Raw genomic sequence first — 18,524 nt, forward strand, 5'->3', positions numbered from 1 at the left:
CAATTATTAAAAATAGTAAAGAATCCATAAAAGCGGGCCGTGAGTGTGCATACCAACGAATATCATTTGAATATTTAAACCCACGCTGATATCCCGCTGCACGTCTGAGCTGTAGCTACAACTCGGTCAACACACAGGAGAGATAATGGACCAGCAGCAGCTGCAGGGCTTCAGAGAGTGATCTGCAGGATAAAGCTCAGTGAACCCAAATGCTTCTGGCAGCAGTTAGCGAGGAAGGTGCCGGGCTCGGGGTGTGATAAAGGCAGAGAGTGTTGGTGCATGTGACCCAGGTTTGATGTGATAAAAAAACTGCAGGGCCTTTCTGTGTGCACCTGAAGCTATATACAAGACAGAGAGGTGCATATGTCATGTGCTGGAAGCATGGAGCTGGGTGCAGGGTCATAATGTGAAATACCACATCATTTACTGTGTGCCTCCTGGTTGGGTCACAACAGACAAAAAGGACACGTTTGCCATTTGTTACATATGCGGCGAATCCACCGAGGGTTGGGAATCACAGGCAAGGAGGGAGAGAAAGAGAGAGGTGAGGAGAAGGTGAGAAACATTTTCATGTGCAAAGACCATAAATTTAACACCTTCCCCTGTACGAGCGAGAAGGCAGACGGGCCATCTTACCGAAAGGGTAATGGAGAAAGTGATGAAGAAACGGGTAAAGGTATCTGTGACAAGAGTGAGAATGGAGGGCGTGCCAGAAGGGAGCCAGAGGAAATAAACAAGGCCAGGTAGAGGTGGGGGCGATTTGGGAATGAGGAGCGAGCACTGGGAAGGCGGGCGGGCGGGCAGGCGTCGGGGTCATAAAAACTAGGAGATGTGTTCTGGCCTCTGGGTCTTCATATCTTTTACATTTCTAATTAAAAGAGATAAAGAGTGAGGGAGTCATCAATCCCACAGTGATTTCCCAGTTAAGGTTTTAGAGGGGGCTGTAAACTAGGCAGCCCGGCATCATTGATTTTATAATTAGCTATCGTCACCCCAGACTTAAGATGGAGGGAGTGTGGTAGAGGGGCACGACGAGCGCGACTCTGCTGGTGGAGTGAGGAGGATGAAGATGATGAGGAAGTCAGCCCTGAGGGGGGACTGCAGGAGAGTCAAAGGTGAGGAGAGAGAAAAAACCGAGAATGGGAATGTATATGAAACAGGCAATGAGCCAAAAGGGAATATCGGCTATACGGCCGTGTGAAAAGAAATGGCATAGTTAATTACCAGTGAAATGTCATGTGAGGATCAAAATATTGCTATAATCATTGGCCAGAAAAAGACACATTAGACCCAATAATGGATACATAAACGTTTTTATTATGCAGAACCCCACCCAAACCCCCTGACATGACTGGTAAGAAAATACACAGTGTACATGTGGGATAACCTTCACATACAGAAGTTCAAAACAAACCGTAACCACTGGAGTTTTATTGCGGCGTGAGACGGTGTCCTGATGAGGAGCACTCGTACTGGAGATCTCAGTGGAACAACAAAAAGATAACTTCCTTGAGACATAAAGTCAGATTACAACTACAAACAAGGACTACTGAGAATACGTTTAGTGTGCCATCTTCTGGGAAAGAACACAGGGCTCCTTAAAACCTTTCGACCATCCACATATGTAGTGTAACACAAGGTAGACGAGGCGTCGGGAAGACGTCTACTTCTTTCACTCCTAATTTTATAAACTTAAACATAAGGATCAATCCCTTCCATATGTATTTTTTTTTTACATCTACCTTTACCATACGATATTGGCATCACTCCCTTCCATTAGCACCAATACCTTGCAACAACATAACCTTTAAAGTATTTGAAAACATAAAGTAAAAATAGAAAAGAGATAAGTGAGTAAACACAACACACGTGGGTAATGGTTATGATAACAACGATGAAGGACACAGATGGCATATTGGTGAGTATCAATATCAACTTTTCATCTAAAAACTCTTCTCTAGTAAAAATAGGGTGCAAATACAGCAGATAAAATCAAGCATCAAGGTATCTAGTAAATTCTCTTAGCCAAGCATGGAAAATTTTGTTACACATTGCACAAACTGTGAAAACTGTACACCTGTTCCAAACGAAACCTGAATATAGTTTAATTGCAGCATAACTCAAATTAATTATAAATAGAAAATCATGAAAAATGCATATAATATTGATTAAAACGTAGGCAGCATTTCTTTTATTAGGCAGTATATTACCACAGGGCTGGGGGAAAGTATCAACACCACGATTCTGATGTCGGGATCTATAAAGATGATTCTACTTCATTATTTTAGGCACAAATTTAGAACTGCATCACAATGATTTCTGTGCAATCTAGCTGTAATAAAGGCTGATGCTAAATATCCCAAATGAGCAGCGAGAGAATTTCAATAAACCCAGGTTCATTAATAAATAAAAATTGCAGCTTTGCAGTGTAAAGCTAATGAACGTTAATTTCATAATAACGATTATGTGAAGTTACTCAAGTAGAAAGTTGCATGTCGTCCCTATTTAAATAGACCTGAAGCACAATCTGTTGAATAAGCTTTCTATTTCAAAAGCTCGTCCTAAGCGTCAGCATCCCTAAATCACCTTAACTGCGTCTGCATGACAACAATCACCTGCTAATGCATACAAGAAAGTTCAAATCAAATCTTAGTTTGGAGTAAATGGAGGAGAAATATGATGTCATAGACCTACATTACTGCAATATAATTTAGCATGATGCTGTATCATTACTTTATGCCGCCATGAAAAGTGTTCGAAGCTGCTGTGGAGAATTTAATGCTGGAAGAGAGTTTTGCTATGATTTCCAGCGGAGCTGGGCCTGCACAAAACATCATAATTACAGTGGCTGTCATGACTCCTGATCACAAATGCCATAAAAACGACATAACATCCATCGTAAAGCTCTCGACATAGCAATGATTCAACAGAAATCATTCTGCTACAGCCTGCAAACTCTCAAATGCCAGAGCCCATGTCTAAAAGCCTGCTGCTTCAAACTCTGCACCACTCTTATGTCAGTCATAAATATCGTGCTGACCTGCCACCGCTGGCAAAAACAGTCAGGGTAAAAACACAGCAATCTAGAAGGACAAAAAACAAGGTTTATGGCAGATACAACATAATTGCATATTAAAATTCTGTCTGTGTATAGACCATAAGCTGTATTTGTGCTTGTTATAGGAAGTAATGCGGAAACAACAAGGTCCCTCTTTCCCTTTTTGATCACTTGCTGTGGGTAGGTGTCCACTGGTTACCAGAGCGAGGTGTCAGCTGAACCACTGGAGGAAGAAACAAAGGAGAGAGAAAGGATGTGTGTGTGTGTTAAAAATGGAAAGAAACACACATTCTGGTTGAAAGAGCAGGCGAGACGAAAGGAGTGGGTGAGTGGGAGAGCGAGAGCCTTAATGATGCTGAAAATTGGCCCGTGACTGCGGTACACCCCTCAGGTAAATCATTGCTACAGCTTGCTGTCAACTTGTCTGTCCCCTTGTCCTCCCATCTCGCCCCTCCCATGCCCCGAATGTGTCTCAAACAGCCTCCCTCGCTTCACCCTGACTCAACTTCTTTTACGACCACGTATTCAAAACTTCCATCTTCGAGTCATATTCACCGTGCCACCATAAATAACTAGTTGCACATGTCTGTGTGCATTAGATACCTTTGAATTCATTGTGCACGCATCAAACCATTTGAGCGAGAAGCCAGTGAAGGAAAGTAACGGAGTACATTTACTCAGGCATACACACATTAATTCACCAGTTTTGAGATACTTTTCTATGTTCCAGAGAGAAATACGATACTTTTTACCCCACTGCAGTTTTATAGCGGCTTTGTTCTTTAATTACTTTGCCGACTAAGACTGTACACACAAATCAAGTCACGAGCTCATAAAATATAAAGACGACGCTGGAGTTTAAAACCAGCCAGCATGACGGGGTGATATCTGGTGGCTTGTTTTGCCTCAGAGAAATTTTCATTTCCATATGCAGTCAGCAATGCAAATCTTTTTTGAACCTTAAATCTTCACCTGTGCACAATTTGTTGCGATCCCTCACGTGTTTAGCATTCCTACACCTTTTATTGAGAATATCTTTCAGTGTACTTTGAGTGCCGACAAGAAGTTATTTCTGACTTTTAGAGGCTATAACACTAGCAGTTTATGAAACTGTTATATCATCTGCGACATTAAATACTTCCTTGTAATAGTAAAAGGAAGCGGTTGAAGAACAAATATGCTTGAGTAGAAACTGTCCCGTACTGCACATATTAGCAAAATATAAGTAATATGTCTGCAGTAGCATGGCCCTCATCACTGATATATTATTAGATATGATATTAATAGATTGTTACTACTAATGCAATAATCTGAAAATAGCATGGTGCATGTTAATATGGAGGTATTGTTTGTGAATTAAGGTATTTTCAGCCAAGTGTTTAAAAGAAGAAGTGAAGAAGAAAAATAATCACAAATCTTTGCTTCTTTATATATTGTACACTCTGTCTCTCTTTCACTGGTAAAAAATATTGGTGACTTTTTAACAATGCAATGTATTCTATGATCTAAACCAGCGGTCTCCAACCTTTTTTGCGCCACTGGTACCGAAAAAAAGAAGATTTATTCATAACACACGTGAAAAGACCCAGGAAAACCGAGTTAAGGATAAAAACGATAACAAAATAACGCTGAAAACCGATAAAAACCCTGAAAACTATACATTTCACATCTGAGCCTCAACTCTCGCGGCCCGGTACCAAACGATTCACGGACCGGTACCGGTCCGAGGCCCGGGGGTTGGGGACCGCTGATCTATACTATCGTACCCCATCCTAACGCTGATCAAAATCAAAGGGATAACTTTGGCTTTTAACATTTTAACTTAATTTTCTGTAAATACATAAAGTTTATACTTTAATATTGGTTAAAAAAAAGCAGCTATTACTCCATTAATACTTTACAGTAATGGGTATAAAGAGTAAATGTTACATGGATAAACATATAAGGGTTTGTAGTGGAAAGCTGTACCTGAGAAAAGTATCCATGGGGTCAGGCAACAAAAGAGCCGTTTCCTCTCCGGAGCTGTTCCTTCTACACTCACGTGGATCGCATTCCTCCTCCTTAACACAGTAAAACACACACACACACGCACAGGATGACACTTAACACATATCTATCCAGCAGCTATTACCATCCAATAACTTGCACACTAGCAGCCTAATTGGTACTAGGAGATAATGTCTATATCAAACGACCCACTGCCCGTGTTTAACTGGTGTGCATGGCTATCAGCACGAAGGCATAGCTCAGTTTCAATATCACATATAATTATGGCGCACGTCTCACCGAATCAGAGCTGTGTGCCAGAGTGTCGGCGGTGGCCTGGTGCGGAAGGGAGAGCGGTGCCGGCTGGTTGATGACCACTTCCCTCCTGCTTACCTCCCTGGGGGAGAGAGGAGGGGTGGCAAGGAGCAACGAGTCAGGCTGCCCCTGCTCACATAGGCCGTAGTGTGCCAGGGGGGTCGGTGGGTGGAGGATCTGCAAAGCCTCCGGGTTCTCATCCTCCGAGTCAGATAACACACTGTCAGGACGGCCTGCCAGGCAGAAACATTAGTTAAGAAATAGCGGTCGCTTTTCCTCAGAGCGCTGCTCTCGTCGCCCACAACACGAGCCAATCTGAACAATATTTAGTGTGGCTCTTGAATGATAGTTAACACTTTTATTGTTCACATCTGCAGGGCATACAGTAGATTGATGTGTAGCTCAATTCACCTGTAGAGGCAACTGGGGCTGAGTTCCACTTGGCGCTTGCCACTGTTCCCATCTTCTGTTCCAGCTGACAGATGTACTCCATCAACTCCTGCGGTGAAAAACGCAGTCGTCACCCTTATAACCCTCAAACTGTCTGACCTCTTCAAACCAGCACTACATAACATTATTGCACTGTTAAAACACAACGGAAACATTTGCCATTATATAAATGTTACCACAGTACAATCAACATTTAAGTCCTACCTTGGTTTCTCATGTGCCACACATTGGCTGTTGTGCTTAGATATGGCTGGAGTTATAATTAGGCTGGACAGTAATTTAGAAAAAGAATTGAATATTTACTTCTGCCTTAGCCAACAAAACTCTGCAGGCACTTTAACAACAACAGCACCGACTGCCCTGAAATCCACCGACTTATATTGCACTGTAAACAAATTATATTGCACAATAACAAGAGCACAACCACAGGGAGATGATTCCCAACAGCAGGGTCATTCACAATAAGAGTATTACTGTTGTTATATCAGTAAGGATATGCGTTCATTATTAATACAAAGATTTTAGAAAACATTGCAGGGGTGTGCCCAGGCTTTATAGTCACACACTAAACTAGATTTACATGTAAAAACTAAACCGTGAGACCTCAGCAACTGATAATGGCACAAAGTCTGTGACACCCACATGCACAGTGTTAAATAAGTACACTACCCACCCAGAGTTTATCGTTCGCTGCTTTTTAAAAACAGTTTCTGTCAGTACTGATTCAAATCGTGCACCGTGGCAGACAATGTTTCTAACCTGTTTCTCTGCAAGCAGCTGCTCCTTCTCTTTTTGGGCAACCCTCAGGCTGGCCTTCAGCTCCTGAAGCTCCCTACGGGTTTCGCTCAGCTGAACCTACGAGCAGGGTGAGGTATATTAGAACCACTTGAAAGACACTTAGACTTTGGTGTGATGTTCTAGAAGTGAACAGCCAACATCTAAATGATGCTCATACTGAGTTTGACCTTGTTTTTGCCAGTTCGAACAAAACTATTTGTTCACACAGATACAGAGGAGGCTATAATGTATATGAAGCAGCTTCTCTCACCCGGTTGCAATCTTTTTCTCTTCCAAGCTCAACCTCTAGCTTCACTCTCTCCATCCTTTCCTCTTGCAGCCTCTCCTCCATCGCCTGCATCTCTTGGCTGAGTTTCTCCAAACGCTCATGGTCTTTCTACGAGGGTGACACACAGACACTACTGTTACTGTATTTACTTTAATGTATTTGCCTCTGCCATTCGCTCTTTAGGTTATGGACTAAAATATTGACTCGATGTCATACCACCTACACATTACACCTGCTCAGCCATGCAAAGCCACATCATGAAGCTCCTGGTGCAGTTTCCATGCTGATATTAAGGGAGTTTGAAACTCTGGAGTTATTGGGTCAGAACAGCTGCTCTCTGTAGCTTTACATGCTCTGCCACTTCATGGCTGAGTTGCTGTAGTTCCTAAATGCTTCCACTTTCCAATAATACCACTTACAGCTGATTGAGGAATATCTAGGAGGGAAGAAATTTCCCAAACTGACTCATTGCAATCATATTACAGTACCACGCTCAATTTAAGCTCTGCAGAATAGGTACTTCATGTAATACACATCAGCCAATAGGACTGAACACACCTGAATTCAAAGAGTCAGAGGTGTGATCAGTACTTTTAGTAGAGCCAGCCATAAAGGCCCATTTTGAGAACTATAGAACATTTTGTTCTTTTTCTCATTATTATTAATATCCACCTCATACATCGAATGTTACATATACCAAATATTACAAATACACACATACTAAAAGAGATGAGAGAGAAAAACAACGCAACAACTTTGAATCAAAACGAAGATTTGTAAAAATAAAATCAGGTCTACTGGGTGTGACATACTTAACCCATTTTTAAAAATAAAACAAACTGTTCAGATGTATAATAGCAATATTTAAAAAATATCCTTGCACCTTCATATCAACATAATGTCGCACCTGCTAATATTGCTATAAATCTCCCTTTTCTTCTCTTTAAGCATTTAAAAACTGACAGTTTTTTCTTCTTTTATTATGTTGCATGTGATTGTTATTAATGCCATGGGAGTATTTCACGTTGAAACCTCGTGGCATTTATTAGTGACATTCTACATTTTCCAGATTTCGTGCCCTACAGCGATGCAGTACCTCAGCCGAGCGCTGCATGCTCTGCCTCTCCTGGGCCCAGTGGGCTCGTCCCTCTCTCAGGGCCAGACTGGAATCTGCAAGCTGAAGGGTGAGCTGAGCAGCCTGAAGGCGAGCCTGATGCAGCTCGGCTTGCCCCTGATCCCTCTGGGCAACCATAGAGCTGAGGTCACTCTTCAAGCCCTCAGCGGCTCGTTCGCTCATGTGCAGCCGCTCGCGCAGGCTACGCATTTCTTTCAGAGATGCCTCATTTTCCGCCTGCACATAAAGGACCAAGAAACCATGTTGCTTACTCATCTCATACTTTAGGTGATTTTCTGTATATTGCCAGACCCAAAAATATCTAAGAGTGAATTTGAAATGGTCATTGTTGTTTTTAGTTGTTGCTTAGTTAAAATACAAAAAAACATGTTCCAAATAAAGTAGCAGTGATCACTTTCCCCCAAAAAATCTATTCTGATTTTATGTCCAAATACTTGTAACACATTTAACAAGAGTCGAGTTGAAAACAAACAAACAAAAATCCTATTTTTACATCCTCTGAGTGAGCATCCTGGTCGAGTTTCAACCACTAAATCATTCATTAATGAGTCCTTTGGTTTCCAAAAATGATCTGACCTCTTTCCTGTGGGCTGTGGTGAGTTTCTGGGTGAGGGTGGTGATGGTGTTTTGAAGCTGCAGGACGCTGGTGTCTCTTTGGGCAAGGGAGTTCCTCAGGCCCTGGAACTCCTTTGACAGGATTTTGAGCTCACTTTCTGTTTGTTCCAGCTTAGTCTAAGGAAAAAAAGGCAAGAGATGTGAAAACTGAGATGTTGGGGGGGGAAAGCACCATGTTTTACTATGTTACACAGCATGTTTTGAACTGTGCACCTGCAGGCTCCTTCTCTCACTCTCCTCTTCTTTTCTCAGAGCTCCTGCCCTCCTGGCTCTTTCCTTAATTCTGCACATACACATTTTGTTATAGACAATCAAAACTATTCACAGGACCCACATAAAAGTAAAAGAAGGACAAATGAGAAAACCATGTCAAACCTCTCTAACTCGGTCTCTTTTTCCACCGCTCTCTGTGCCAGGGTTTTGATGTCGTCCTCTAGCTCTCGGATTCGCGCTTTGCTTGCCTCCCTGGCATCCATTAAAGCAGTTTTCTCCTGGGCTAGTGATTCTCCTAAAGCCTTTCCCTCCTAACAGACCAGAGGCGCGTTTAATTTTTGTGTTAATATAATAACTCAGGCAATTTCTTAAATGTCTCCTGCTTACATTTTTTACCCTTAACACACAGGGACATAATTTAAGCAGAAATGCTTTATGTGAGAATGAGGGCACTGCTGTAGGGAAATGGAAGCAGGCACATCGGTTCTAATCAAATGACTGTGCCCACCATTTGCATAAGCTTCATACATCACCTTCTGCTTCTTCTCCAGCTCATCGAGCTTCTCTAGAGTTTGGTTCAGCACTTTCTGAAGCCTGGCGATATCACCCTCCAGCTCTTTGCGTCTTCTGTCCCAGGCCTCTCTCGCTCGCTTGTACTCCTCATTCTCTTTCTCTCTTTGCTCTTTAACCGCCTCCTGCACCTGCAAAAGCTCAGCGCGCTCTCGCAGACATTCCTGCAGTCGATTCTAACAAGACAGAGAACAGAGGAAGCAAGCAGCATGATTGTGTGCTCGTCTTTGTGTAACTGCAGTAAACAAGAGTATTGATTCCCCCCCCCACCCCCAGCAGATGTGTTTTATAAGCACTCGTTAGTTTTGCAAAACTGAAAACACACTCTCCCCTGCAGTATCTTATCCACTCACCTGCAGCAGCTCAGCCCTGGGGACTACCAGCAGCATATCTGTGCCTGCCTCCTCTCCATGGGAGTCTTCCTCAAGAGTCACCAGATCCTCAAGTGGCTTCGGTGCACAAAAAGTGAATTTAGAGCTGCGAGAGCACACCTTCCCTTTAGCATCAATATATACGAACTCATACTCCTGGGAGCTGGGCTTGGGTAGGTAGGAAGCTAAAATAGTGATTTAAAAAAAAAGCAAAAAAAGGCAAAAGGTTATATTACAATCTGCAGAGAAGAATAATTGTTTTTCAAAGTAGCCATGCTTTAATTTAGACCCTACTTCCCATTATACTTTTAGTCAGTCTAAATTACACACCTATAATTTTGGAACATCTAATCACAATTTAAATTAATGTTCTGGTAAATATGAACTATGAGTCTAATACATTTATTTGTATTGTACTGCTGGTTAAGATGATGTGTTTGCCATCAAAAATCCATTTCACAGACCCTTTTTACAGCAAACATTTTGACTTGTCAAAGTAGGGAAAGTGTATGAATAATGGCTGAATTCTTAGGGGAGGTCCCCCTTTTGCACATTCTGTTTTATTGCCATGAAATAGGAAACTTAATGGAACTAGGAAAACATTACTTTGACCTGCACCTCCCCTACTGTGACAACTAAAAATACACGGGTGACAAATTCAAGTAAAAACTACTCGCTGTAAACTTAATGGCCTTTAATTCGTCATCTGTCTTACTGCAGTCTAAAATGGCCTAGCTTTGCAAACTTGGATTAAGCCCACTGCTAAACTAAAACATTTATTAAATAAAGCTATCTTCTTATTTAGTCTTAGAAACTGTCTGATAATACTGCAATTCAGTAACACCAGGTTCACGTGTTGCAATACAGCTTCTGGCCACTAGTGGCAGCAGTGCGGCCATTCACCGCAGGTGAGCGACAAAACAAAACGACTTGTATGTAACTTGTGTCCCATGGGCGGAGGTCTGTAAGCGTCTATTCATTCTTGAGCGAGTTCTTGTTGTATCATTTGTGAAAAACCTGAAATAGCAGAGCGTCTCTGGTTCAATGTTGCCAACTTAGCGACTTTGTCGCTATATTTAGCGAGTTTTCAGACCCCCTATCCCCCGCTTTCACGTCTAAAAAAAGACGTGAAAGCGCATATCGCTTTTACTCTCAACAAGCAGCGGGTGCTGTAACGCAGTCAGTTCTTCTTTTACTCTTATGCTGTTTTGTGGATCAGGTTTAAAACTACTTATAAACACACACAGTAACTCTACCAGAGTGCCTATTTCGGGTCACTTTTGCCGGTCCAAGCCCGGGTAAAGGAGCAGGGTTGGAATTGTGACATTACAAAAAACAATAATTGCTAAAAGAAATTTAATTTGTAGTTCTAAATAAATTCTAAATGCATTTAGGACGTTTTTTGCTCACTTTATGTCTCGTCCACGATGTTATTTCTCTCTCCAGCAGCGTAGGTTACAATTACATTAGCGTGACCAATTATGCAAATTAGGTGATGACGTCATTTAGCGACTTCTAGCGACTTTTAGGACAACCAATAGCGATTTTCCTTACTGAGGAGTTGGCAACACTGCTCTGGTTAGCTAAGCTGGTCTTAAACAGGTGTTTTAAGTGACTCTCGGGGCAGTTTGGTGCTTTTTTCCATGTAAAACTTGAAGCGCTTTGCGAGTTGAGCTTCTCTGCGCCATTTATTTATGTTTTTTATACATCTTCGGCGTAACAGAAGCAGTTAAACAACTTTGTATCTTCTGCTTTTGTCCTGTAGTGTCAAAAACAGCTAGCTCCAGCAAGCTAAACGCTCATTAAACAACACGTGTTTGTATAACACATTATAAAATAGCTTCTCAGTCGCCTCGACTGTTTGTGCTCTGCTGCTATGTCCTGTTGAAACCACAGAAATTAATCTAGTATCAGTTCAACAAACATCCTGTTAATGACGCGCTCCACGCTTTCAGCTGTCCTGCCAAAAACTGTTTTCCTGCTATTTAACCCGCTGTAAATGACTTGCGTATCTCTCGTGAAAGATATCGAGTCATTATGTGCCAGAAAGAAAATTCCCGTCACAAAGTAGAAGCTACAATCAGTTTTTGGCAAAGTGACTTTTATATATCCTTTATGAATCGATGTAAAAACTATCGTTGACAATAAAAACGTCTTCTTCAAAAGCGAGCTGGCCAAGAGGGCAGGAGAAATTGCAACAAATATAAGATAACAGTTCTATAAAGATATTTTAAGTGGCCCAACAGGACTGGATTGATTAAAATGTAGAGCACAAAGTGGGTATGATAATGCTGAGTTAAAAGACACTTGCAGAACAGGTCATTTCTTTATTTTGTACGTAACCACTTCATAAATCTTGTTGACTGCAGCCTATCTACCAATATAAGCAAAGCTATCAGTCATAAAAACACATCAGCAATCACTGTTTCGCATAAGACTGTCGCTCATAAAGTTGAAGGCTTACAAAGAGCAAAATAACTGCTTTTCAGACCAGCTGTGCTACTTGCATAACGTTAAGACTTTCACTATCACCTGAATCTGTTTCCTTTTCATGCACCTTTAACCAAGCATACTGATGATGATACACCTCCTGCCTCCCACACTAACCACAAAGCAGTCAGCCTTATTCTGTGACTCCTTCCAGCCTATAAAGTAAGCTGATCTAATATCATTATCTCACACAGACCATAGCTTCATGTTTGGAGTGATTTACTTAGAATTACCGTTTCACAATGCGGCTACAGCAAAGGGCCAAGATAGAAAACAGACAGAGGGAATGACACACGGTAAAGTTTATGAGCTGTATTTCAACTTCGAGCACCGGCTAAGGTCACAGAAGAGGCGACCTTCTTTTTAAATCACAGCATTGCTGCTGATAAGGAACCATCTGTACTTTCTTTAGTTTCCTTTCTCTGTACTGAAGAATGACATTGACAGTGTGTTTAAGTTAGCGATAAATCACTTTACCAGGGGTCAATGCCACACCTGCTGCACACGTGCCCCTCACCCTCAATCAGGCTTATCAGCTGCCCCTGACACACAGGACAAAGTGAACACTGTATTCTCCAGTGAGCAGCAGCAGTCAGCAGTGCAGCCTTTGGGCCATTGTCTTTGTCATCCTCATTACTCAACCTCCTGCTTACTAAAGAAATGAATTCAAACCATGACAGAGAGTGTCTCTGTTAGAAACCAAGTTAGATGTTTCTCTTGTGCACAGGATTTTTCCCCCTTTTTTCTGCTGAAGAATTATTTTAAGATAGAAATAAACATTTGCTTCCACTCAGTATGTGATTCGCTAGCATTGTGTAAACAACAGAGCAATTCATTTTACAGAGGCATCAATCTCCTGCTGAAGGTTTTATGTGCTGATCTAGTACAGATCCTGTGTGACTATGGGAAGTAAACACAGTTAGAAAACAAAGGTATGAATACCCTGAAACTGAACACAGCAGTTGACATCTGTGCCCTCTTGGTAGTCAGCCGGGGCTAGCGCCCATACAAAGGTGTGGTATTCCTTCACTGATGTCCATCCCTCCTGAAGAAGAAAATGTGTGCACAGTGTTAACTTCCAGTGGGATATGATTTATTTAGTTGCTTTTCCAGAAATTCGTCAGAATAGCAATACCTTGAAGAGCCCTATCCAATCATTACTGGCCCATATGTGCCGTGAGCTCAGCGTGTAGTGGCAGTCGACTCTGCTCTCAGGAAAGTAGCCGCAGCCCACGTTTCTAAACTCCACCTGCCAGTCCTTGTCCATGGCAACGCAAAACAAATGCTCTATTGCACCTACAAGAAAGAAAGAAGGTAAAAAACAAACAAACCCCAAATCAACCTAGAAACCAACACGCACAGTAACATTACACAGCTATTTCTGGAATATAGGTAAGACGTGGTCCCTGCTGAACAAACAAGAGGCCCCAAGTGTGTGAATATTTTTGTTCAGTGTAAGATCTAGACTGAGTGCACACTTAAGGAAACAGCACCGATGCACAACTAATCCTCAGTGGCAGCGTGGTCTTAAGGCAACATGACACCTTACACAGGTTGTCACCAGGGGCTATTTCAGTCATCTTCAAAATCATTTGCTATTATACAGCATCACGTGTAAGCATGCAGGATATGGGCTCAGATTCCACTAGAGGTTACTTCCCACGAGTTCGTGGTGTCCCTGCAGTTAACCACACTTCTTGCCTACAGAAAGCATTATTTTTGTGTGTGGCGTAATAACTATGGTATAGGCAACATTTCTGATGTGATGGTACACTGTTACACAAACAGGGTGATACACATGCTAAATATACATTTTAATAGAGCAGCAGAGACAAGCATGATGAGATTTCCAAAAGGAACAAAAATAAAACAAGCGCACTATAAACCCAATGAGGATTTACAGCGAGCATGTTCTTTAAACTTGGATTAACTTTGACTCTTCTGTACTTTACATTTATTCCCTGTGGTAGAGTCAATAATCACAGATGATAAAAGTTTTCTATTTTTGGTTTGCAAACAAACGGATGTTTGCAAACAAACATCCGTCCGGACAAGATAAAATACAGACGGTGCGTAAAACAATACAGCAGTGATCAAAATAGCTTTCCGTGGACTCGTTTTACACGGCACGAGGCTTAAGGCCCAACAGTAGCACATGTTAAGAAAACAGTGTCATGCCCGTCGATGAAAGCTTTAAGATGACAAACAAACACGGGCACTACGGACAGACCTGAATCCGTGCGCGTTAGTTATATTTGTTAATTTGATGGAAATGCAAATAATAAGAGACAATGCGGGGCTTTGTTAACTACCAAAAGAGATCTGCGCACATTATCTCGACCCGTTTCTGATGTCTTTGTTACCTTTACGGTCCTCAGCCCTCTGCAGACGGTCTAAAGGAGCCCTCTACGTGCGAGGTACCGGACTGACAGTCCTCAAGAAACCCACGAAAAAACACGGCCGATGCAAACTCGCTTTCCTCACGGAGCTCAGCTGGACCAACAACGCGAAATAACAACAAAAAAGCCAAAGCAAAACACAAGCACCACAGCTTCTTCTGCACCGCGGAATTATGGGAGCTGTTGTTCACGATGTAGCTGAGACTATGCCGAGATACTCCTTTTTAAACTACAACCCCCAGGCTCACTGTAGACTAACAGATCCGCTGAATGTAATCTGACGCGTCTCATCGGCCGCCGTTGTTTTTCGCATCGGATTTCTGCCAAACCGCGGCTGTCCTGCTCGTTCACCAATGGAAAGAGTGTGTGTTATTTGCGATGAGAGGAAGACACTCTTAGCGGATGTAATAATGAAAACGGATGTTTTTATTTGCAGTGATTGCTACTATATGCTAAATATTTGCTACATTGCGCTGTAAACAAATCTGCGCATTATTTTCCATGCAGACTTCGCACTATGACGGTTATTTAATTTGATGGTAAAGTATTACAGGTTGTATAGTTTTTGCCTATTTATTTTAGTTTAAATCAGTGTCCCACGGGAGCCTTTTCCACTTCACGTATTATCTGTACTTTGATGAGGAAAATCAGGAACCACAGCAGATCCTCTGACGTCAGCTCACGTTCCAGATTTGATGGAGGGGAATTCGGATTTTAGCCAAAAACATTTTCCAAAATGATCCAGTGATCGTGCATTTTGGAAGCGCCCCAATTTGGCAGTTTCTTTAGGATAAGCTTGATGTCCCACAACGTCTTCAAACATGAGGACAAATAGAGCGCGTGACGAGGTTGCAGTGCCGGGCAGCAGATGGCAGTATACCATCTTGAAAACCAAAATTACACATGCAAGTCTAAACACACAGTGCGGTCTTTTAAGCCCACAATGAAAATATATCACAGCCTTTTTGTCCTTTCACTATTAGATACAAGATAAAAAAAAAGGGGGGGGGGGGTACACTGTCTCTCTATGCTGCAAATTTTAAAAACAAAGCCTGGGTTCACCATCTCTAGCTTTGCCTTAATTCATAGTTTTGATTTTGCAGATATATCAGAAGACAAATGCAAATATGGCTGTGCAGATAGGTCTCAAGGCTACAGTAGTAGTATTGTCTATCTGGGTTCACAATGTGTTATTTTGAGATTTTTAACTAAAAAACAACAACATTAAAATACTGGTTTTAGTTGAACTGATTATATTAAATGGTTTAAATTTAAATTAGAGTTAAAATGGCAAATAAGTCTTTAACTGCAAAAAGCCATCAATAACAAAAACCTATTTAACAGAAATGGAAATTAAAAGTTAGCGTTCTCTATTAAAGGTTATTAGTCCTCCACAAGCACAAGTTAAATAATGCTCAGCCTGTATTATTATAGTTATTGATGTTACCTCATTGCCCATAGCCAGCCTATTTATCTCTGCTCATTGATGAGACACTCCAGTCACACAATACTTTACTCCTCCTCAATTAGTAAGTCCAGTTTGGCTAATTTAGTCTGTTGACGACACTATAAGGATGCTTCATGTAATTTTATGCCGACGGACAGTCAATGCTGAGACCCTATAAATTGTGTTTAAGTGGATTAATAGTGTGCTGAGCCTGTGTGAGCAAAGTGGTGATGGAAATAGTGGCTCGCTCTCACAGTGGGATAATTAAATAGGTTCTACTGTGATGACTGGCTTATTCAGTAGCCACTGTTTACATGCGTGTTTAGCCTTAGGTATTATTAAAGAAAAAGATTTCTTCAGTTGAATTCTTCAACATAATTCAGTGTGGATGTCTTACGAGTTCACTGGAACACAGAAAAATCAGATATGCCAAAAATACTAGCATAAGTATTGTTTATGAATTAATTCTATATGCTTATTTCTGCTGGTTTTGTGCCACCCTATTAATTTAATTTAATTTAATTTAATTTAATTTAATTTAATTTAATTTAATTTAATTTAATTTAATTTAATTTAATTTAATTTAATTTAATTTATGATAGTGTTGTGTCTGATTTCACATAGCCTTGACTTTGAAGTGTCATTGTTGTGTAAAGTTAGAAGATGGCTGTGCAGTACGAGTGTGAAGGCTTCACCATAATAGAGGCTAGACTTAAAGTGGATTGTCCATGAAACTGCTTGATCTTGACCTGGCTGCCTGCTGTTATGGCTCCTCTGCCTATCATAACATCCCACCTCTACCCTGCAAACTTGCGCACACATGCAGTTATGCTGACCGTGTGAATTTACAGCTCTTTTTTGTTTTTTGGGAGGAGATGGCTAACATTCACACTTTGAGGCGTTAGGTTGGGGGGAAAAATAGTGTTCTGGCACAAAACGTTCAACATGTTGTTTATTTATCTGTCGTGGAAGTACTCCACACAAATTTAATCCCTGTCATCTGCTGATTTCTAGCAGCTTGGCTTGGAATTTCTCTCAATGCTAGAAAATGGTATAGCCCCTGAGTGCTACTGCAGTTTTATTACCTGAGGTGGTTTGTCTGAATATAGCTTACCACATGTCTCATTCAAAGGGAATGGCAGGTATGTGTCACTAGTCATAAATTGCAACTAGCCTTCAGCAGTAATCAGTTGCCAAGGAAACCTCAAATGGGATTATGACCTTCTGTTGTGTATAGCCAAGCAAATTGTTAGAGTTGTCAAGATCCAAGAGACAAACATTAAAGATTTATGTCAGTAAACAATTTATTTTCTCATCATACTAAGTTAATGGGTAGCGTGTCTTGCGTGGAAATAAAACTGAGAATATAAATTGGCGGTATTTTTGTTTCTGGCTGGGTATTAATTAAAACTATACGGGCAGTTTTGACTTTAATAATGGTAGTTACTGTGTTTTGAAGTAATGTTTTCTTGTTTTAAGATATAGTCAAAGAAAGGCATTACAAGGTAGAAAACAAAGAAAGAAGAGCAGAAGCAGAGTGCCTAGAAGGAGGGTAGAGTGTTGGGAGGGTGGAGATAGAGAAATGGGGGACGGTGGTATTTAGTATGCACGGCCAAGCTGCCCCATCTGCTTAGCGCAGCAGTCCCTGTCGTATAACTGTCTGCAGGCCGTGGGCCACATAAAGAATGTCTCAGATTTGATGTAATTCCGCAAAATTAATGACAGCTTTACTCGGTATGGGCCGTGAGGGAATGATTAGTGTTTGATCGTCCATCTGATCAGTTCCCTTGGCTGGCTGCTGAGAGATGCTCCACTATATGCCGGTATGTTGCCTATGGCAAGCACACATGCACACACAGATACACCTATCCCAGAGTAATTCCTGGGCCCCCATGTTGTAGTTTATGTTTAGGTTCTGGTTCGCGTTCCCCTCAACAAAAACATCCAATATCTTGTAAAATTCTCTGTGCTGTGACACTTCACATCAATGTGAACACCTACTGATGTGCTGGATGCAGGTCCCACTGGTAATGTGAATGTGCACAGGGCACTTTTATATTAGGCTGTGCGGTATTTCAAAGAAAAGTGGGACAACCAGCATCCAATTTAGAGAACTCGGAGGTCACACTATGACCTTTTACAAGATATGCTTTACTGCAGCTGTGATTGGAATTGGGTATTAGTTTTTAAAAGAGATGGTGAGTGGATTGGGAATTTGAGAGAGAAAAAAAATTGATCCATTGGATGGATTGCTGGAGTTGGACAAGTGGAATACCTCTCGTCGTTTTAATTCAGCCCCACCTCAGCGTTCCCAACCCCCATCTCTTTCCTCCTCTTGGGCTGCTGCGTTTACAAGCGAAGGGGGCATTCTGTTTTACAAGTGAGCCTGGTGCGTCTCGGTGTGCTAGC

General features: G+C 41.5%; 1 protein-coding gene across 1 annotated transcript; it reads right to left on the minus strand.

Moving 5' to 3' along the window:
* Positions 1–1,294: 1,294 nt before the first annotated feature.
* calcoco1a (calcium binding and coiled-coil domain 1a) lies at positions 1,295–14,860 on the minus strand. The gene is made up of 15 exons (XM_085144693.1): positions 14,633–14,860; positions 13,405–13,565; positions 13,212–13,314; positions 9,762–9,964; positions 9,372–9,584; positions 9,001–9,149; positions 8,839–8,908; positions 8,587–8,742; positions 7,972–8,226; positions 6,858–6,983; positions 6,569–6,664; positions 5,771–5,858; positions 5,345–5,592; positions 5,027–5,118; positions 1,295–3,281 (listed from the first exon to the last, which is right to left on the minus strand). The coding sequence occupies exons 2-15, from the start codon at positions 13,534–13,536 to the stop codon at positions 3,254–3,256; spliced, it is 1,959 nt and encodes a 652-aa protein (XP_085000819.1). The 5' UTR covers positions 13,537–13,565; positions 14,633–14,860; the 3' UTR covers positions 1,295–3,253.
* Between the last annotated feature and the right edge of the window lie 3,664 nt (positions 14,861–18,524).

This window comes from Neolamprologus multifasciatus, chromosome 20 (genome assembly GCF_963576455.1).
Source record: "Neolamprologus multifasciatus chromosome 20, fNeoMul1.2, whole genome shotgun sequence".
Taxonomy (NCBI): domain Eukaryota; kingdom Metazoa; phylum Chordata; class Actinopteri; order Cichliformes; family Cichlidae; genus Neolamprologus; species Neolamprologus multifasciatus.

Bases quoted from the DNA above. Each gene is read 5' to 3' on its own strand.
- calcoco1a (XM_085144693.1), bottom strand. From the start codon at position 13,536: ATGGACAAGGACTGGCAGGTGGAGTTTAGAAACGTGGGCTGCGGCTAC. The intron at 9,585-9,761 runs GTGAGTGGATAA...CTGTCTTGTTAG, and splicing joins CCAGGGCTGAGCTGCTGCAG to AATCGACTGCAGGAATGTCT. The intron at 5,119-5,344 runs GTGAGACGTGCG...TACTGTGTTAAG, and splicing joins TGGCACACAGCTCTGATTCG to GAGGAGGAATGCGATCCACG.